Source organism: Corylus avellana, chromosome 2 (genome assembly GCF_965113065.1).
Source record: "Corylus avellana chromosome 2, dhCorAvel1.hap1.2, whole genome shotgun sequence".
NCBI classification, from domain to species: Eukaryota; Viridiplantae; Streptophyta; class Magnoliopsida; order Fagales; family Betulaceae; genus Corylus; species Corylus avellana.
Window position 1 is genome coordinate 31,194,636 of NC_142491.1, and position 23,092 is coordinate 31,217,727.

Sequence of the window (23,092 nt, forward strand, 5' to 3'; positions counted from 1 at the left end):
TTTTCTATTCATTAGGTATGTCTTATTTACCACGCCGGATCCATCTCCAGTGTCAAAGTCAACAGATTTTCTTCCTAACGCTACAAATCTATCAGATTAGGATAACGGAGAACATGGTTTTCGTTTCTAGAGTTGGGGAAGATTACTTAGATTAGGATGATGAAGAACATGAATTTTTGTTTTTAGAGTTGAGTGTTTTTTTTTTTTTTTTAATTATTATTATTTTTTATTTATATTTATATGGATGACTTAGCGGTTAAGGATGTCATTGATATTATAGTTCTGAGATGAATCCTTGTTGTGTGTCAATTGAAACACACGTGACATATAATAAACTATTCATTTTGACGGAAAAGTAATAAAGAGATCTATTTAAAATATGGGCAAAACCTAATAGCAATATTCTTGAAATTAGAAACTCAATGACTAATCTCAAATCCAATAAAAAGTTGAGGATTAAAAATAATTTATCTTTAAAAGCAAAAAATAGAGCTCCTCGACTCAATTACATTTTTAGCCCTCAGTTAGGATTCACATTACACCTTTTACATTTATTTAATTACACCCTTTTTAGTGTTTTGATTTTTATTGAATGTGATTTTTATTTTTAATAAATAATAATAAAAAAGAGGTCATAGATCCAGAAGTTGAGGCCCTTGAGGGTGTCTAAAGAGAATAATTTTTCAGAAGCTGCGTATTTAGCAAGAAGATGAGAACAACCGCCTACATTGTAGAAGGATATCTCTCCTCCAAGGGGCAATGTTTAAAAATAATAATAAAAACAAAATGGAAAATTCAAAGGTTCAAGAATTACTCCGCGTTTTGAGAAGATTCCTTTAAATTTAAAAAATTCTCAATTTTTACCTCTCGAACTTTCAATTTGATGCAATTTACCCAATTCGTTAATTTTTGCTGTTAAAATTTTTAAAAAGACAAAATTACTCTTTAATTTTCTTTTTTTTAAAAAAAAATAAATTGAAAAATGAAAAAAAAAAAAATGGTCACGCCCCACGGTGGGTCACCTTGTGATTTATTTATTTATTTTTTATAATAATTTTTTTAAAAAAAAAAGAAAATTACATCGGTTTAACCCCCTCATATGCTAGGAAGAGCTCCTCCGGATGTCCCCGCCCAACTAACCATTTACCAAACTTCCTTTTTTTTTTTTTTTTCCTTCTCCTTTCTCTCTCTCTCTAGGCGCAACTTGTTTTGACATAAAATATTTTATGAAAAATATATTTTCATTTTCTGATATTTGGTAGGAGCTAGCAAAATTTTTTTAATTTCTGTAAAATTATTTCCTTTTTTTTAAAAAAATTATAAAATTATTTTTCGATTTTAAGCTTTTCCTTCTTGTACACTCTCTCGCACTTCATTCTCCGCCGCTGTCGAAGTTCACCCAAAGCTGTCGCCAACCTTCAAAGTTCATCGACAACCGCCACTGCCCACTGGAGTTCTCTAGAATCCTCCACTATCTATAGCTACCACATCGAAGTTTGCTAAAATCTGCCGTTAAAGGTCGCCGGCCATTTTCTATTGTTGCTGATTTTCAAACGCCCAAAGAAATTTCAGTAACAAAATCTAAGAATTTGACTTGTGCATTATAAATGACCCAAAAACCCATGTCTCCTTTTCAACACGTCACTCACAATTATAGGAGTGAAAATGCAGTTACGGTTAGTGGTTATTGGCTATAATCGCTAACCGTAACCACTTAGGCGGTTAGTAAAATCCACTAACCGCCTCTGCTAACCCTAGCGGTTAACCGGCAGTTAGTGGTTAATAACTTTTATAACCACTAAAAGAAAAAAATTTAAAAAGTTACAATTAAAAAAAAAAAAAAAACGATTTCTTTTATAACCGCTAAAAGAAAAAAAATTTTAAAAAAATTTTAAAAGTTACGATTAAAAAAAAACGATTTTATATATATATAACAACCAAACTAGCTTATAACCAAAGAAACAAGGACCAGAATCTAAACGCAAACAAACAAACTATCACTTCGTTGGGGTTGTAAACGACTTAAAAATTGTTTTTAACCTCCATTGTTATAGGTAAACGACGTCTTTATTGAATTTTTATTAGCGTCCTTTAGGTGCAATTGACGTTAGAAGAAATTTAATTGATGTAACGTCGATTATAGGAAAAAAAACATAAAGTTTAAGTTTTAATGTCGTTTGTTACTAGGTGTTTACGTCATTTGTAAGTAAAGGACCTTTAAATTTATTGTCGTTTTTGTTTTTGTTTTTTTATTTTTTCTATTTATTGTCGTTTATATTAAACAACGTCAACTCCATAAATTGATGTCGTTTAAACCAATGACGCCAAAACAAACGACATTAAATGCCGTTTTTTATTTATTTATTTATTTATTTTTATGTTTTTTAGTTTTTTTTTGTAGTGATTCCAACGACATATAAGACCTGCCAATTAGCATGACACTTTTCATGAAGGAACCAAATGCAGTTAGTTGTATAAAACTTTACAAAGTTTTCTTGTTCGCAAATGTAAATCAAAATGGTTAGGTTTCATGCTCATTTATCAAGAATTTGCTTAGATGATACTGAAGGCCAAAACTCTACATCCTTTTTCCTAATGAAATGTTTGTTTCACAAAAATAAGAAAGAACACCAATAACATGACCAACAAAAGACAACCTACTCCCTACCACAAAGCTGTCACACAAATAATGTGTGCTCTACTCTTCTTACCATATGAAATCCTACCGAGCTAGCTAGATAGTTCATCACCATAAGACCCGATCTCTCTTTCTTCAACAAGTATGGGGAAGAAAACCCCACTCAAAGATGAAGCTTTGTTACTGCAACATCCAATCCTTCTTGTTCTTGTTCTGGCCATGGGTTTTGTTATAATGGACCCATTTCACATGGGTCCTGTAGGAGGCCATGATTTTAGGCCTGTGAAGCATACAATTGCTCCTTACAAGCAAGTCATGGAGAACTGGCCAAGAGACAATCAAAGCCGGTTAGGACTTGGAAAGCTGGAGTTTGAAGATGAAGTCTTCGGCCCTGAGTCATTGGAGTTTGATAATTTGGGGCATGGCCCTTACACAGGGTTAGCCGACGGACGCATTGTTAGATGGATGGGTGAAAATGTGGGGTGGGAGACCTTTGCACTTGTTACAACCAATTGGTGAGTCTCTTTAGTGCAATATATATAGTCTAGTCCATATGTGAGCATAGGAAATTTTTTTGCTAGCTATATATATATAAATATATATATGTGGGGCAATTTGTGTTCGTGTGTTGGGTTCGAGTTTTGTCGAAGCATGAGTATAAGGCTATATAGGTCAACTCAAACCTGACCTATTTAATTAAACAGGTGAAACTTCTAATCAATAATAACACGCTAATTTTGTGTTGAGTTAGTGACGAGTTTGCGGGTCGTGTTAAAAATTGTTATCTTTAGTGTCACTTGTTAGGTTTGAGTTGTGTCGAAGCAAGGCCGGTATAAGACTATATATACATAGATCATACGTAACTCAATTGATTTAATTAAACGGATAAGACACATCGACTCTAAACGGTTAATTTTGTGTTGGGTCCTATCAAGTTTACGGGCCGTGTCAAAAATTGCTAGCCCTATGATTTGGCGGATCTAGTTATGAAAACTTAATTCATATATACACGCATGTAAAGTATATTCAATTATCCTTAACACATGCTAATTACATTGGGCTCTTGAAAGGTCAGAGAAGCTCTGTGCTAAAGGAGTCGACTCAACCACACATAAGCAATGGAAGCATGAGAAAAAGTGTGGCCGTCCCCTTGGCTTAAGGTTCGACAAAGAGACTGGAGATTTGTACATAGCTGATGCTTATCATGGCCTTCTGGTTGTTGGGCCTGAAGGAGGATTTGCAAGACCTCTGGCAACCCATGTAGAAGGGAAGCCTATACTCTTTGCTAATGATCTTGACATTCATAATAATGGATCCATCTTTTTCACAGACACAAGCAAAAGATATGAAAGAGTGTAAGTTTAGCATTTCTTTTTTGTTATTATATGATTTCCCACTTAATTTGTGTTATGCGTGTAGGTACAAAGTAATGAAAATTTCTCTTTGCAGAGACCATTTCTTTATATTGTTGGAAGGAGAAGCCACTGGTAGGCTTCTCAGATATGATCCTCGTACTAAAACAACTCTTGTTATCTTGGAGGGCTTGGCTTTTCCAAATGGAGTACAATTATCGAGGGACCAAAGCTTCATCCTCTTCACTGAAACTACAAACTGCAGGTAATTTCAGCAATTGATTGTCTTGATTATATTACAAAACAAAGTAATGATATCATTAATTCATGGCACTGTACAAGACAGGCTAATGAAGTATTGGTTGGAAGGACCAAGATCCGGAACCACAGAGGTTGTAGCTGACCTTCCAGGTTTCCCAGACAACGTAAGAATAAATGAGAAAGGCCAATTCTGGGTTGCAATTGATTGTTGCCGGACCGCCGTACAAGAGGTTTTGGCACGCAATCCATGGATGCGAAGTGCCTACTTCCGATTGCCGATCCGAATGAACTTATTAGCTCGCTTGATGGGGATGCGGATGTACACAGTAATCACACTCTTCAATGAGAAAGGAGAGATTTTGGAAGTCCTCGAGGACAGGAAGGGTGTGGTGATGAAGCTAGTGAGTGAAGTTAGAGAAGTAAATGGGAAGCTATGGATTGGTACTGTGGCTCATAACCAAATTGCCACCCTCCCTTACCCCTTAGCTAGTTGAGGCCTTAACTTCATTTTCTTATTGGTCTTTGCATTTGTTATTATAATGCATTAGATGGGTGACTTGATTTATGATTTGTGTATCAATATTTGGTAGTTAAATGACTTGGGGCACTTATATTTATTTATAGCTTTTTGGCCTTGTGATAATCAAAAGTGAACCCCTAACATCTTGTACTAAATGTTTTTGGGGAACTGTTATTTATGAACATTACTGACCAATGGCCAATCAAATAGGTCATAGCTTGAAAAATGATTATATTAAATTATTCTACAAAAGGAACAGTGACATGACAGTTGCAATGGATTCTAGATAGGCCTCCTGGCCAATTAACACAAAGATAACTGCATTTTGGGAATGCACCCGCTAAGATTGGTCCGAGTTTATGGCTTCGTTTGTTATAATTCTTGTTTTTCTGGTCTTTTGTTCTCTTCTCAAAATAAGAACATTGTCAAACTCACAACAAAATGCCTTTCAAATAATTTAAAAAGAATCTATCTTTATCATTTATTTATTTATTTTAAACGACGACCTTCAAACGATCGAAGTTTCCAATAAACATTCAAAATGTCCATAAACTTTTTTTGTTTAAAAGGGATGTCAATTTTTAAAACCCTAGCAGAGTGGATTGTCCTATTTAAAGGCCAAGATGCAACCCTATACCCATTTTGCCCTTATTTCAGAAACCCTAGACCTAGAAAGAGATGGAAGAGAGAGAAAGGAGGCTACTCTTGGTCTCTCTAAACTTGGAAGACTCCTATCTAAGGGTAACCAATCTCTAACATCTTTGTTTTTATGCATGTTTTATTGTTTAAATCATACCTAAAGCGTGTTTAATTGGTTGTTTTTTTTTTTAAGAAAACATGTAATTTATTAAATGGGTCGCTTTTGTGAAAACTGAATCTTGCATGAAAACTTGAGGATTGTATATATTGGGCTTTGTGTTCTAGATTAAACATTGGTTAAGTACTACTTAATAATATAACTTTTTTCATCGCTCATGCTTAATGTTTTAATGATGGGTTTAATAAATGTATATTATCACTTTTGTGTTTTCTAAGTGACATACGGAAATAAGTCCGATGGATCTATGCATGTATGATGTATTTTAATATTCTAGGATTTTGTGATGTGTATGAGCTAAGATTATTGCATGGAAATAGGGTTTAAGGTTGATTTTAGTTCCTGATCCAAAGGAACGAACATTTGACCCTCACGAACGATTAATTATACCAGAGAATCAATAATTAGGGTTTTTAATAAAGAATTAAGGTTTCAACCGTATGATTAGGTTTTTAAGTGTGTATATTAGTATTGAGTAATGCTATGTTGAAGCGTTTTGTGCGCACCTTGTCCGCACAAAGGGTGGTTAACTCAACTTGGGTTAACCACCCTTTTAATAAAATATTTAACAAAAAAAAAAAAAAAAAAAAAAAAACCCAGAAACCCATGCCTTTAGTTTTAGGTTTCCTTCATTTCCCCCGTCTCTCCCAAATGCTCCTGCCCCCTCTCTCCCAAATTCCCCTGCCAGGCTGCCACCTCCCACACCGATTTCTGCCGCCCACCACGAAGCAGCAGTGCCGGCCACCACCAAGCAGAAGCAGCTTCAACAATCCAAAAACTGACAGGCCGAACACTACCCTAACCTGACATTTGAGGTATAGGTTTTGTTGGGCTGAAATCTTGACGGGTTTTCTTGTTAGGACCGATTATAGTAAGAATTGGTATTTTTTTTGTTTGATTTATGTTAATGACAGTTTCCGAGTGGTGACGTGGCACAATCCTAGCTGAATGTCACGATGTTCGAGGAGTCGTTGGGCTGCAAAATAAGAAATAATAGGATCAAAGCTACAGGTGGTGCTCCGGCGGGAAAGCTCCAATGCCTAAGTTAGTATTTGAGTGAAGAGAGTAAATGCAATTAAAAGCCTAAGAGCAGGAATTGCGATTACCAAAAAGATGAGTTTTAGTTTCCCTTTTATAGGCATGAGATAGTTTTTATCACCCCGTGACGATTCCCATATCCCTGAATGTCTACAGATTCAATTATTGGCAAAGGATGTGGGTTGTTGACTATTCCGTGATCTCAGAAGCCTGAGATCGTGGAATAGGCAGTTTTGCCCTATTAGCACCCGACGCGGATACCTGAGTAATACTCCAGTATGTGTGTATTAATTGGACGTTAACAGCTGGTCCACGCTCTGTTGAATGTGGGTGGTTGTTTGGATACTGGATAAATTCTCACATTTATCTAGGAATCGTGGATCTTCTTTAGGTGGAATGATCGATCTACCCTCGGTGGGCTGACTATGCATTGGGCTAAGCTGACCGAGTCTTGGCCTGGACTTGGTCTTCACAAGTTTGTACCGTGAGTTGGGCTTAGAGGCCTGTTAGGCCTTATGTGGCCGATCCATGACCCAACAATTACGGTAATTACCCCCAAATTTCCTGGTCTATATGACTATGGAAATTTCATGTTCCTCAGAATGGGTCGGCCTTTGGAAGTCCGACCTCTCCTCGGTGAGAGGATTTTCTGGAATTGAAACTTAGAAAATTTGAATATTTGAAATTCAAATTTTTGGTGGGAATTTTTACTTTTAATGAATTGTCGAGGCGGTTGACATTCTCGAGGAATGGTCAGCTTGTTTGTTGATCCGTGTTTTCGAGTACCGCACCACGTGTCTCTGCTAGCGTGGTTGTACTCTCGGTGGCCACGCGTCAACACCTGCAGGTTTGGTGAGGTGTGCCTTTAGTGATGTATTTAATGCTCGCGCATGGTTCCAAGGCGAGGTCTAAGGTTTTGCACAGTGCCGCCAACCCTTCGTTTTTACTGCCCTGAGATCGTGGAATAGGCGGTTTTGCCCCGTTGGAGCCCTACGCGGATACCAAAGTAGTACTTGGGTACACGTTAAATCTGGCACTTGTTAAAATTTGGAATGATATTGCAACTCTTGTTAAAATTGGTTATTCTTGGTTGGTTTGGTGGTGGCTGCGAGTTGGAGCTTTGCATATTTAATCTTACCATATTTTTTGAAGTTGGTAGGGTTGGAAATCATTTTGTTTTTATTCAATCCATTGAATGAATATATATATATATATATATATATATATATATATATATATATATATATATATATATGTTGGTAATGTCGATAGGTTGAAGTTGTTGTTTGGGCGCCGTTTTTAGTGTTTGGCAACGTGAGAAATTATTTATTTGTTTGTGATAACTATCGCAATGTAGCCTGAAATGGACCAAATGGTCCTTGTGGAATAGGACGTCCATTTGCTTTGATCATCAATACATGTTGGAGGTGTAGAATAAATATGCAAAGAGCAAAATAAATTATAGATATAAACCTGAATTTGTTAACCCAAACGATTACCTTCGCATACATTGACGTTGCTCAATGCTATAATGTTTCATGTTTGATAAGATTCTATCATGTTTGTTCATTGTTTGTTTTATCATTTGCAGTTAGTGTGGAGAAGTCGGGTGGTCATGATGGTGTTGACACGGATTAAGCAAGTGTTTGGCTCTTGTATTAGTGAATTTGTATATTTTATATGTTTTGTTGACGTGTAGTTGGATCTATTTGTGATAATAGAGATAGTTTGAATGTTTGTTGAAACATGTTTTTTTGTCTTGGATTGTTTGTGATAGTTGATGGAAGATTGATAGTTCTTTTGATGGATCGATGGATAACTAGTATATTAGATGTGTAACTCGTATATTAGGTGTGGCAACTCTAAAATTTGGGTACAACGCCCCGAGAAATTCAAAAAATAAATATCGGAAGCGAAAAAAAAAAAATTTAATAACATATTTTAGTGATGTGTTATCTCACGTGACACGTCACTTTTTTAGTAACGTGCCAAGTTTGCCATGTCACCAACTTGGTGAAGTGTCTTGTTTGGAAGCTCCTGCCTGTCTGCTATGATGGGTGAAGAACGTCACCAAAAAAGGTGACATGTCACGTGGGGGTGACATGTCGCTAATTAGTGACATGTCAAAATCTGACACGTTACCAATTTAGTGACGTGCGTGATTTCACACGTCACCAATTGGTGACGTGGGGTAAATTAACACGTCACTAAAGTCTCATTAGTGACACCCTTATTTTTGACATGCCACACACGTCACTACTCACACGTCATTAAATTTTAGTGATTTTTTTTGGCCTTAACACGTTACTAATGAGTAGTCAGCAAAAAATAAGTTTTTTGTAGTATAGGTTGTAGAGTGAGAAAGTTGATGGGATGAAGATGCCGAAAGAATGGCTCCTATTGTCACTTTTGCTTAGATAGATGTTTGTTATTAACATTATAGAAATGTTTGTTTGGAAGCTCTGAGTCTATATTGATGATACATAATGTTATTTAAGGTAACATGTTTATCTATCTATGATAATTTATTTCCTTTTTTTGCTACTGTTATTTTTTTTGTTGGCTAAATTCGGTTACCAAAATGTCAACTCATGTTCAAAAACAAAGACAGTGTGGACTGTTCGAATGTGGAGCTTCCAGTACTAAATCCAGAGAGCTCCGTTTGCAAGCCGTTCGAATTTGAAGCACTCCAGTACTAAAACCTGAGAGCTCCATTCACAAGTTGTTTGCAGGCTGTTCGAACAGAGATGGCCGGAGCTGATTTGCTAAGTGTTCTACACTTATACACTGACTACTAGGGTTTTCACGTGTCAATAGGACATTTAACCTAGCCGCGTTCGAATGGTAGTTGCGTAGTGGACAACTCATGTTCCCACCTAACCGGAACCCATAAATGCTTGCAGGAAACACGAGGTTGTTGCCCATTATGTCTGCCACATTCGAACGGAGACATTTACCATTCGAAGGGTAGTTGGGTAGTGGACAACTGAAGGAGTAAATGCTTGCAGGAATCTAGGGAGAGTGGCTAGCCTTTTCCCCACTTCCAGCACGTAGGACAGCAGCCATTCAAATGCCCATAGTCACCGTTTGAATAGCCAATCAGCAAGCTCATCTAACTCAGCTGAAACCTTGTCTCCAAGATGCCTATATATATGAGACTTGGGTTATTCAGGCTCTGTTTGCCAACGGAACGGGCCAGCACTGTAGTTGGAACGGCACTGTTCCAGCTACAGTGCCAGCACCGTGTAATCAGGAATTCAGTCAAAAAAATATACACACATTTCAAAAATAATACTTATCTTATTCACTTGCCAACCAACCGATAATTACAACAGAATTTTTTTTTTATATAAAAAAAAAAAAAAGAAAAATATTAAAAAAAAAAAAAAATTAGGAGAAACATCGGGGTGGTTCCAGCCACCCCTTGGCCAAAGTGGGGTGGCCGGACCACCCCATTTTTGGCCACGGGGGTGGCTCCAGCCACCCCCTGGCCGATCTGGGGGTGGTCGAACCACCCCCATGGCCAAGGGGGTGGCCGGCCCAAAAACAAAAAAAAAAAGAAAAAGTGATTGGGTGCATTTGGGGGTGGCCGGACCACCCCCAAGGGGCTGGGGGTGGTTTCGACCACCCCATACGGCCGGTGTGGGGTGGCCGAAACCACCCCAGCCCCTTGGGGGTGGTCCGGCCACCCCCAAATGCACACGGTCCCCTTTTTTTTTTTTTGGCCAAGTGGGTGGCCGGACCACCCCCTTGGCCATGGGGGTGGCTGGAGCCTCCCCCGTGGCCAAAAATGGGGTGGTCCAGCCACCCCACTTTGGCCAAGGGGTGGCTGGAACCACCCCGATGTTTCTCATTTTTTTTTTTTTTAATATTTGCTTTAAAAAATATAAAAATTAAAAAAAATAATAATAATTTTAATGTGCAGTATCATTGTCCTTGCAGCAAAAGTCTACGCTGCAGTCATACTTTACACACCCCAAGCCTCTCTACTGTCTTTCAACAAAAAAGAAAAAAATTAACTTCTCTGCTGCAAAGAACTCTTCTCCCACATTCTTTCAGCAAAATTTCTTCTTCCTCTCCTTTGTACGCCAACAGTTCATCTCTTCATCATATTTTCTTTCTCAAACCTCTTTCATTTTCCATTTTGTCACACACTCACAAAGCATTTCTCTTTTCTCCTCTGCGAGTGGATATCAGTGCAGTGCAAATTTTTTCATCCACCGTTTTCAAGGTTAGCCAATGCCCATTTCTCTCATCAAACTCTGTTATTGTTCATTCATTATACTGTATTTGGCTATTTTTGTTCCTGAATTTGCCAATTTGAACAATTCTAAAACAATCTTATTTAAGCCTTATTCATAATAGTGTAATTAGTATTGTTTGGCGTGCTATCATTTCTACAAAAGAAAGCTCTTTTTACAAGTATAACTATTGGAGTATAATTAATAAAACAATTAAGTAAAAATTTTAATTAATTAGTAATTGACTTATTAATTATATATTGTTAATTGTTTTATTAATAATGAACTATATATATATATAAATTGTGGTATAAATTATACTACTCCGAATAATTTTATTCGATTAAAAAAAAAAATCTTATTAGTGCTACTTAAGCCCTTGAATCTCTATACGTCTATTATTTGATTGAATGAATTAAATCTAAGATTTACCGTAACTTCATATTATATATTTTTTGTCATCAATGTCAAGATCCAATTATCTGCAACGCCCTCCTGCATCGGCGTGGTCCCTGGGTTTCTTTTAAGAACCTTTGTACCGTCGGTGAGTTTTCATCTTACAAAACATTATGTGTATTCTTCTTGATTACAGTTAGCCCATCCACGATTAAAATTTATTCTTCCTCTCATACCATCTCAATAGCACTACCTCATTTTTTGTAGTATGTGACTAGGGGGCTCGACAGAACCGTGCAGACCACCCCCGCGGACCAGATCATCAACCAAGGTTATAGCTTAATTGAATTGAATTACATACATAAAATCACTTTGGTCTTGATTCTCATGGAAGTCCTGTAATATATATGCATCTATATGTTAAGGGGTGGAGCTCCATTGATTAGTATTGGTATTCTTAGTTTCTCATACGTTAATGTTAATTGCCATTTTTTTACTTTCTTGTTCGTTAATGTGAATTGGTATTTTGAAGTTTTTTGTTTGTTAACGTACGGTATCGTCCTGGTTTTTGTCATGTTGTAGCATGTAGGGTATTTCCTTCGATTATTGGTGAAGGACAAATCGGCTACCTCTATACCAACTGAATTGACTGTGTTACGACAACAAAAAGTAATCTCAAAGGTATGATTTTTAATAGTCCATTAGATACATTACTTATACATTGCATTATCATGACACTTCTTGCGTTTGCTGAGGTACATGTTATTGTATTCTGTTATGAATAATTAGTATCACTACAGTAACGTATAGTGTCATATCATGTACTGTCTACAATATATTTACACCTATCACACTATCCCATAGATGTCCATGCATGGGACGCCTCGCCAATCACCCCGTAAGCACCCAGCCCCATGCAATTAGCACGCACCAAAAGAGGTTGCCAAATGGTTTCCTGCCCACAAACATCAATTGCTATATATTCTACTGGACAAGGCAAACAATGGCGTAAAATCCCCATACCCCTCAACATTGGTCAATGAGATCACAAGCATGCTGAATGGCCTTATTCATCCACACGAATTCACATCCGAGCAAGTGAAGAATAAAATTAAAAAGTTTAAAACTAATTACACGGATTTCTCAACACTCTTGAAAGGGGATTTTATCACGGGTTTTGGCTGGGATCCAGTGACCAACGTGGTATCTGCATCGGATGCACAGTGGGAACGGCTAAAATATGTATGCCTCTCATCTCCTTTCTCACATTCCATTACAAATTTTTAAAATCTCAACAACTTATTTGCAGCTGACCATCGACATAAAATTTTGCAGGAACACCATGAAAAGTACTGGCGTTTTAAAGGTGGTGGACCACCATACTATGATCTCCTTTGCAGTATATTTGTTAAACCAACTGCTACTGGGGAGTATGGCCATGCAAGTATAGTCACCGCACTTGATTCAGAAGAGGGGGATACCGGGTTCGACCTTAATACCCCAGTGCCAGTCATTGACCTGTCAGATGGTGGCGGTGCATCGGCACCAAAGGGTTCGTCCAAGTCTAAAGGAAAGCGAAAAGTATCACGTAGTGGGTCACGTGACTCACATGCCAGTAAGCGTGCGTCCATAGGGGACAAAGAAGTTGAGGGTTTCAAACTCCGGCTGGATGATATGTTGGACGAGGTTCATAGTATCAGGGAAGGCGTATCGAGAAGGTCATGTGCATCTAGCGCAAAGGAGGAGGACCCTGTTGAGGCTGCGATGGACATACTTAATAGGATGTGCACAAAAATAGACGTATCAGATGAAAAATATTTCCGTGCTACAGACTATATAACTGACCCAAACAAAGCAAAGGTGGTTATTAAAATGAATGATGCATTTAGGAAGAAGTGGCTACTTTACCATATTTGATAGTTAAGTATGGGATGGTTTGGTAGGGGGTGTAGGACTAGTTAGCTTTTAACTATATTTGAGACAATTTGCTAGCTTTTAATTTGACATGTATGCACTCCTATGTTTAATTTGACGTGTGCTTTTAATTTGACATTTATGCACATCTATGTGTAAGTTGACGTGTGCTTTTAATTTGACATGTATGCACACCTATGTTTAATTTGACCTGTATGAACTCTTATGTTTAATTTGACCTATATGCACTCCTATGTTATGTATACATGCAATTAAGCCTACTCTTTATTAGCTCATCTTTTAGATGTTATTTACATTAACCTTAATTATTTGTATATTCTTTTCATGATACTTCACTTAATGTGTGATTTGAACGGAAACCAATTAGTAATATGACCAAACAAAACTAATTCACTTGATTTGAATGTCGTAGGAGACGTAGACATGAGTGAGGATTCCATGAATGACATAGACATGTATGACATAGACGATGATGACAATTGGGTGGATGACATAGACATGGGTGAGTGGGGACCTGACAATCCAAATTACATTTACCAACATTGGTACGATACACTGGAATAGTCTTATGATCTTACCATCAATCCAGATGCCGATGTGGGTGACGTAAGCGATGATGATGACATGGATGGTGATGGCACGACTGATGTAATGATTGATTTGGCCCTTTATGAGATGGAGCTAAAAATCATGGGATTACAACTAGAATTGCATGAATTGAAATCTAGATTAAAAGGTAAGTAAATGAGAGGTGTACCTCAAAGGACTTCTCGTCTCACAGGAGCGATGTGGGTACATTGGGTGTTGCACAATCCTAACCAGAATACATGCTATGAGCGATTTAGAATGTGGCCAGCCACTTACATTGCTCTTTGTAACACATTAGAACAAAATGGGCTTTTACGCAACACCCGAGCTGTTCAGGTAACAGAGCAACTGGCTGCATTTTGTTTGGTCATGTCACAATGTTGGTCGGCACGATCCGTGGCTGACAGGTTACAACGATCAACATACTTCATAAGCGTTTATGTTAGAAAATCGGCAAGAGCACTTTGTCAATTGGGGAAATCAATTTTACAACCCAATCCTGTTCCGCTACCACATCCCAATGTCGCCAATAACGCTATGTACTACCCATGGTTTGCGGTAAGATATCAAAATATTGTATTTTACATTTTACCAAAATGATAAATAGATGCTTTCATGATGTTACTGTTTGGTCCTGCGAAATTATATGTTGTATGTTTCAACTATGTTATTACTGTTAACACCACTCCTACTAGCAGGATTGTATTGGAACAATTGATGGAACACAAATAGATGCACGTGTATCAAGTAAAAAGCATATTCACTACCGAGGTAGGAAGTGCATCACAACTCAAAATGTCATGTGCGTTGTGGATCTGGATCTTTGTTTCACATATGTTTATGCTGGATGGGAAGGGAGCACGCATGACGCACGTATTTTCACAATGTGTGTTAACGATTCGAGGTTAAAATTTCCGACTCCAGTACGAGGTATCGTACCATATTAGCTTCCCTAAAATTACAAAGAAATTTGTTCTCATGGGCAACAATTTGAACAAGTTAACGAATGATTAATTACATATTATACTTTATTTGTAGATGCCTACGACTTGGTGGACTCGGGTTACGGTTTATATCGAGGATTCCTAACACCTTTTAGAAGGGAACGCTACCATCTTCAAGAGTGGCCAGACGGGGGTTTACTAATTAATCAAAGGGAGGTATTTAATCGTAGACACGCGTCGCTGAGGTCAGTTGTGGAACGCGCATTCGGAGTGTTGAAGAACCATTTTCCTATCATGAGGAAAATGCCTCCATACCCAATCCGGTATTAGCGATTGTTTGTAATCGCTTGTTGTACAATCCACAACTTTATTCGAAAGCATTCTAGAGTGGAAGACAAATTATTTAAGGAAGCTCTAAAGGGTTTGAACCCGTGGGTTGATGTTATCGTGCTGCAGCCAGGGGCAGTAGTCCCATATATATCAAGTGGGTTACGGCCAAATCAATCAAGCGACAGCACGCGATATATGGGAAAAATTCGAGATGTACTAGCCCCTCATATGTGGGAACATGGCACTTTCGATAGTAGTGGGCATGGACAATGGAATTGATGCCATTTTGGTGGTTTGTATGGTGCCGTCTTTTCTGCTATGATGGTTATTTAGGCTATTTTTAACTTTGTTAGATTTGGTAATTGTTTTGTAACGTAACTGATGGTGCATTTTGGTAATCCGTATTTTGGATAACTGGTAGTATGTGTGAAAGTGACACTTTCATTTATTACATTTGAAATGTAGTGGACTTGTATACGACGTTTGATATCACGCATATTGTTTGTAGGAGAAACTTCACTAAGCCCCCCTGAACTTCCGGCCGATTTTGCGGACCCCCCTGAACTTTCAAATCTCTCATTTTGAACACCTGAACTTCCATTTGCTCTCACTTTAGACCATTCTTTCAGTTTTCAACGTTAGATTAAACGGTTTGACTTTTTTATACCCATTATACCCCCACGTTAAATCTACACCGTTTTGGACTTCAAACCTACAACACTCACCGTTTTGGGCATTAAATTTTTTATTTTATTTTATTTTTTAAAGCAAAAATAAAAAATAAAAAAATAAAAATAATAGGAGAAACATCGGGGTGGTTCCAGCCACCCCTTGGCCAAAATGGGGTGGCCGGACCACCCCATTTTTGGCCAAGGGGGTGGCCGGACCACCGCCTTGGCCATGGGGGTGGTTCGACCACCCCCAGATCGGCCAGGGGGTGGCTGGAGCCACCCCCGTGGCCAAAAATGGGGTGGTCCGGCCACCCCACTTTGGCCAAGGGGTGGTTGGAACCACCCCGATGTTTCTCCTATTCTTTTTTTTTTTTTTTTTTTAATATTTTTCATTTTTTTTTTAAATTAAAAAAAAAAAAATTCAGTTGTAATTATCGGTTGGTTGGCAAGTGAATAAGATAAGTATTATTTTTGAAATGTGTGTATATTTTTTTGACTGAATTCCTGATTACACGGTGCTGGCACTGTAGCTGGAATAGTGTCGTTCCAGCTACAGTGCTGGCCCATTCCGTTGGCAAACAGAGCCTCAGTTTTTTAAGGATTTGGGAGGGCTGAAGCACGAAATTGAGAGAACATCCTAAGGTGCTTGTGTGTTGATCCTTGTGTGCTAAGAGAGTGTTTTTGTTGTATAAGCTTGTATGCTTTTCTCTCTTAGAGTGTTTATGTATTGAGAAATTGTATTGTGCAATCAACGTTAGAGAAGTCTATTGGGAGGGTCCGGTAAAGGAGAATCACTTCAAGAAGATTGTGAGCTAGGAGACAAGCTGGAGGCTTGTTGATCATCTTATAGAGCCTAGGAGTTACAAAGATTTGTAAGTGTCCTATTATCTGTAATCTCTGGAATATTTTCGTATGAGATTTTTCTTAAAATTCATAGACATTTGGTCTATCATCAAATCTGGATGGAACGCTCCAAATAAGTCGACTGTCAAATGGTCTACTTTTGAAAAACAAACTCGTATGGCAAATGACAAAGCTATGAATGTCATATGCTTGGCAGTTTCACAAAGTGATATTTCTAGAATTTCACATTGTGATAGTGCCAAAGATGCATGGGAGATCCTAGAAACTACATATGATGGTACACATCTTGTTATTTTATTTTTTTATTTTTTTCTAATCAAAGCAGGAGAGGGGGAAAAGGGGAATATCCTCTGTTTTCAAACCAAAGACAAGTCATAATGTAAGTTTCACATGATATGATATTCATTTTTTCGAGCTTTATTTGATCGAATTCAGAGCTGGGGACCGACTTTTTAATCCAGGCAAGAAAATTGGCAAGTTGACTTGACTACATCGTATCTGTTAAGGAAATAAATTCTTTGTGATAAATGTTGATTTTGTATTCCCTAAAGTAAGGGATTTAGATGATATTTGTTAACCTAAATATTTAAGAAATGTGTTTATATTTGAGATATTTCAGATCACATGGAAAGCTAGCTCTATAAATAGAATCGTGTACTCAATTTAATAATCAAATAAAGATGTAGCCTATAATTGCTTTAACGTGTATGTAGGTCATTAGCCAAACCACCTTAATCTCTATCTCTATCTTTCATATCTTATTATAGTTATTCCGCTTTATATTTAGTATATTATGTCTTTTTATAGTATCCACATTGCCAAATTATATACATTGAGGCAGTATTAATAGAAGAGCTACTGAGATTATTTAGATATAATTGCTAAGGATTCTTAACTCGTCCACGATGGTTTCCCCAATTTCACTAGTTTCTCTTGTATTTGTTGTTGCTATTGCATCGGTAGATTGCAACATTGAAGGTTTGGAAATTGAGTTCATACGTTTTTAATGTGTTTTGACTTGATAACAGAAAACAAAAAGACAGTTGCATGTGGCAAATGGGAAAACCATGTTGTTTAATAATGTCTCTCAACCTGAGTTAATTTTTTTTTTTTTTGCTAAAACAGTGGATGCTCTTTATGCCTGGAAAACCAACTTGGTAGACCCTAACGGTGTCCTTGACAACTGGGATCCAACTTTTGTGAATCCATGCGATTGGTATCACGTTACTTGCGACGTTGATGATGATAGCGTCACAAGGGTGTAAGCATTCTTCTTCTTCTTCTTCTTCTTCTTCTTCTTTAAACCACCTTGTCATCTTCTTATTCATCAAGAAGCCAATTTCTTGATTAGCTAGATTTCATGAATTGAAGGGACCTCGGCAATGCTGGACTTTCGGGAATTCTTGTCCCTCAGCTTGGAGCCTTGTCTAATCTTCAACATTTGTAAGATCATAGTTTTCTGCATGGGAAATCTCTCTCTCAGAAAAAGGGAAAATATCAAAATATATATTAATATAATCGTGGTAATTTATTTAATTGCTGGCAGTGGGGTATATGGAAATAGCATAAGTGGAGTCATACCAACGGGTATTGGTAACCTAACCTCCCTGATTAGCTTGAACCTGTACCAGAATCAACTTTCTGGGACCATCCCATCATCTCTTGGAAACTTGGTTTCCTTAAGGTTTTTGTAAGTATCTCTCTCCAATTTTCTTTCAAGTTTGATAAAAGAAATTATGAGGAATTTATTTAGTCTTCAAGGGTGATTTTATATGTATTGTCTGCAGGAGATTGAACAGTAACAAGCTTACTGGAGTAGTACCAGCAGAGGTCCTTCAACTTGTTAAATCGGGGAATTTGATTGTTTAGTGAGTTAACTCATTCTCTTTTGAGTTCAAGCCATATTGTGCTTAGTATAATTTTTATTTATTTTTAGTTTCTAGAAAGAATTTACAATTTAGATTTTTTTTTTTTTGGATAAATTATTAGATGAACATTTTTACCAATTATTTACCATCATCCTTCATATTTTTCTAATTGCAATTGCCATACTATTATTTATTAGTAATGTATCAGACAATCAGCTGGTAGGGAGTGTCCACCGCACAAACACAGCAGGTAAACATACTACTTTGCCATTACCTATTTCTACATATATTCCCACCTTTGACAACTTGCTCCAACACCTTTTTTTTTTTTTTTTTTTCAAGAGCTCGGAAGTAAATGACCATGGCCAACATAACACCTGCAAGCTACCATACAGCTTTGGAATAAATTTGTAATTTTTGAAGCCCATTGTTGGTGGCAGTAAATTAAACCTCTCTGCATACTGGTTTGTAGCTCTTATATAGTTACATGGCTATGATATATATATGGGTTTTATATGGGTTTTTTTCCTACCAAAATACATTTCCTCCCCCTAATTTCTTTTTAGGCTTTGTTTACTTCGACGTAAAATAGTTTCAGTCGGAAAATATTTTCAGGAAAGTCATTTTATTGAAAGTGTTTTCCACCGAAAACATTTTACGGTGTTTACCGCGCACACGGAAAATCAATTTTTTTAAAAAATATTTTCATTTAATTATATTAACCTATAAAATATAATTTTTATTTAAAATATAAAAATATTAATATAAAATAATTTATGTTTGATTGTTAAAATTCGACAAAAACAATCAACCTATCTGTGAATATTTTCGGATTTTCTATTTTTTCAAAAAAAAAAGAAAAAGAAAAAGAAAAAGTATTTTGAAAGTATGGTATCTAAAAATGTTCGTGCATCAATATTATGAATATTCCACATCTAGGAAGATTGATATATATGAAAGGGCAAGTAAGTTACTTTCATCTGGCTTGAAAAAAAAAAAATTACCATGAATTCTAAATTTAACCACAAATATTACAATATTTTGGCCAAAGAACTACCATCCAAGTTCATTAGTATCTTACTACATATCGATAATACACAAATTCTAATTTCCATGGTTTTTAAGGAAGTTGTCCAGCCAAAATAATCTTGTCTGCTTATTTGGTCAATACAATCTTGTCTGCTTCCATAAAGAATACTATCCATATAAATCCTTTTTTCATACTCTCGATTAACATGAGGTTTCCTACGTAATACTCTCCTAGATCTAATATTTTTTAAGATTACAAGTCTAACAGCAAGAACAGATGCAACTGTGGTCATAACTGTCCAAAGAATTGTTTCATCCATCTACAAACAACATAAAAATAAGCAATAAGCAATAAATCATATATGCATTGTTTCTCTGTGACAAATGATTAATAAATTCCAAAAAATTTAAGTCTCACATGGTGCAATAAGCAATGCAATAATATGATATGTGGAAAAATGATAGAAGTTCAGCAACCAAGTGCAATAAGCAGTGCTTGATACTAGAAAAGTCTTTTGATGTATTTTTTAGATCCAACTAAAAAAATGTATGTCCTGTAATTATGACGATTTTCAACTTTAACAAATAAAAGAAACTTTAGCTTGATATTTCTTTTAATCTAGGCACACAAAAGACTTTCAGTACAGTTGGATAGCAAAAATTATTCCATCTCAAATAGTTACAATCAATCAAAACACTAGATTATCAATACTATGAACAAACTTAACCAAAAGCTTACAAACAAACTAACCAAAAAGCAGAAACGTGGCTATAGAAACTAACAAGCAACTGTTAGCATATATATTAAGGGATTTGATTTCAGATATTTGATTGTATTAAAATCTGATATTGATTGTATTCAAATCCCCTAATATATGCTAACAGCAACAACTACAACTTTACAGTATATAGCAGCAGCAACTTGATTTCTCTACTCAAAAACAGAGTAAAAGAAACCTCAGCAACCAAGTAGAAAAGACTCAAAAACTGCTTAAACACCCCAGCAAACCACTCCACAACAACCAGAATCAACCCCAAAGAACCTATATATGTAGGAGATCCCACATGGAAGAATGAATGAACCTATGTAGTAAAACGAAAAATCCAACCAAGACCTCACATAGCAAAACACCAAGCAAAGAGCCAAGAGCCACCGAAAATCCCCCCAATCTGCCATCACACAACCAGAGAATCAAAAGGAAACAAAAACTCATTCGGTTGAGGTTCACCTCAAAGTCAGAACTTCCAAGAATCAACAATCAAAACAGCCCATAACAACAAAGATCGTAGAAGTTCTCATTTTCCAAAATCCACACCCTAGACCCAAAACCAAAATCGCAAATCTGATACATTAATAGGGAGAGAAACCAAAATCAAAATCGCTCCATGATTTCTAGTTGTCCAACAAAGAAAGAAACCAAAATCAAACGAAAATTACCAAGAGAAATTTGTAGATTTGAATCGCTCCATACATATGGTTCAACAAAGAAAGAGAAAGATGAGAGTACCTGCGTCGGGTTTGAAGAGTGAAGCTCGGCCGAGAGAGAGATGAGTTGTGCAGGTGAAGGAGAAGCTGTAGCTGCAGCTGTGCGTGAAGGTGAAGGTGAAGGTGAAGCTGTGCGTGAAGGTGCGGAGTCGAGGTTTTTGGGTTTTTTTTTTCTAATCAGAGGAGTGTCGGGTTTTTTTTTGGGTTGAGCAAGGAAAATGGTGCACAAAATTAAAAAGTGTAAACTATTTTCCCTAGAAATGTAATGGTTTTTTGGTCAAACCGAAATCATTTTCGGTTTGATCACTATTTTACGTCGTAGTAAACACCGTAAAATGCAGAAAATATTTTTAAGAAATCATTTTACGTCGAAGTAAACAGAGCCTTAGTTTTAGAAATTCATATAATTGGCATGGACTGACCTTTTTTAGTAACTTTTTATCGGGGAAAATTAGGCTAAGCCCAAAACTTATGGTTCGGATGTTGGTTACTGCTCTGAAAAGCCTTATTCATACTTAATAGGTCACAACATAGCAAAACCTGCTATGATTGTTAAAACACAAAACACCAACTTACAAAAAAAAAAAAAAACGTCATGGTTATATGATATGTTACATGCTATGATCTCAAATGTCTAACAGGGCTTAAGTACAATCTTAACTATCTGTATATAAGTTCTTGGGCACTCTCTCCTTACAAACTGATTTTTCATGATGAGTTATACCTAATGTTTGTATCATTTGATATCAGAAACAACTACTACGTCGAGTAGTAAATCATAGAGGGAGCGACCTATTGGGTCGATTAAAATGTCTTGGTACTGTGTATAGACATAGCATTAAGTCATTGAATATTAATATATGAGTGAAGTCTCTAAAAGAGAAAAGACTATTATCGGGTTAGTGTTGATAGAATGGTCTGCCGTAGTCGTTGACGTTGGTTGCAAAGTGTCTTGGTATATATGTTAGAATTTTAAGTGTTGCACATGGCTTAAATACAATCTTAACCATTTGTATATAAGCTTTGGACACTCTCATCCTACCAGCTGATTTTTAATGGTGAATTTTAAACAAAATTTGTATCGTTATATCAAAATACTTTCTTTAAAATAAAATAAAAAAAATCAAACAAATTGACAAACATACTTGATTCCTTATCCGATTCCCATGATGGTGGTTCCCGTGCATATGGATCTTTTAAAAGTCAGTAGGAGGGAAAAGGAGTGGGAAGATGTTTGCCTTTCAGTTTGAGGGAATTAGGATGTTAGAGGATTAGACATTCAATGAGTTTTATGGAAAACTTAGTGAAATTCGAAATTCCATGATTAATTTAGGAAAGAAAGTTTCTGACACTAAGTTAATTAAAAAGATCATGAGATCTCTCCCTGAAAGATTTAGAATCAAAGTGACTGATATTGAAGAGAGTAAAGATCTTGAAACCATGAGAATAGAGGAACTTGTTGGTTCTCTTCAAACTTATGAGATTTCTTTGCCTCAACCTATAAGAAAAACAAGACCCTTGCTCTTAAAACTCTTAGGAGAAATTTTGATGATTTGTCTGATGAGGAATCACCAGATGAAGAGGAGCTTGCCTTGATAGCCAGAAAGTATTTCAAATATGAAAGTAGAATTTCCAAGAAATATGGAAAACAAAAAGAGGCTGCACATGAGAGAAAAGTAAGAGACCCACGTGCTCCAAAATGTTTTGAGTGATCTGGCTATGGTCATGTTCGCAAGGACTGTGCCAATCTCAAGAATAATAAGCCAAAAGCCTTTAATGTTACTCTAAGTGATTCCGATAAGGATGATCTTGAAGAAATTGCTAATTATTTAGCTTTTGGTGGTTCTTATGATTTTGATGATTCTAGACTCTCTGATATACAGTCTACCTCTAATAATGAATCTAAAAGGGAGAATGATCTTCAAAACTCCTTCAAAATTTTGGTTGAAAAATTTTCTATGTTTAGAAATGTGAACTTGAAAATTTTGAAGGATGTTAAGGATCTTGAGCTTGAAAGGGATAAATTGCTTAAATCTTTGAGTGATTCACATGCTGTTTGCAATGCTCTTAAATCCAAAATCCATGTGTTAATTGATAAGGTTAAATCTCTATAG

The 23,092-nt window shown here is 36.5% G+C and overlaps 3 protein-coding genes across 3 annotated transcripts; all 3 read left to right on the top strand.

Moving 5' to 3' along the window:
- The first annotated feature begins 2,782 nt into the window (after nt 1-2,782).
- Nucleotides 2,783-4,745, top strand: LAP3 (Calcium-dependent phosphotriesterase superfamily protein). Its single transcript, XM_059578916.2, has 4 exons — nt 2,783-3,153; nt 3,709-3,993; nt 4,088-4,255; nt 4,337-4,745. Exons 1-4 carry the CDS (start codon nt 2,783-2,785, stop codon nt 4,743-4,745), a joined length of 1,233 nt encoding a protein of 410 aa, XP_059434899.2.
- An 8,876-nt stretch (nt 4,746-13,621) lies between these two features.
- Nucleotides 13,622-15,060, top strand: LOC132166408 (uncharacterized). The gene is made up of 5 exons (XM_059577252.2): nt 13,622-13,700; nt 13,788-13,934; nt 14,055-14,344; nt 14,485-14,716; nt 14,825-15,060. Exons 1-5 carry the CDS (start codon nt 13,622-13,624, stop codon nt 15,058-15,060), a joined length of 984 nt encoding a protein of 327 aa, XP_059433235.2.
- A 2,440-nt stretch (nt 15,061-17,500) lies between these two features.
- Nucleotides 17,501-23,092, top strand: LOC132168160 (uncharacterized). Its single transcript, XM_088512725.1, has 8 exons — nt 17,501-17,573; nt 17,721-17,856; nt 17,967-18,038; nt 18,142-18,285; nt 18,383-18,463; nt 18,661-18,713; nt 22,461-22,654; nt 22,715-23,092. Exons 1-8 carry the CDS (start codon nt 17,501-17,503, stop codon nt 23,090-23,092), a joined length of 1,131 nt encoding a protein of 376 aa, XP_088368851.1.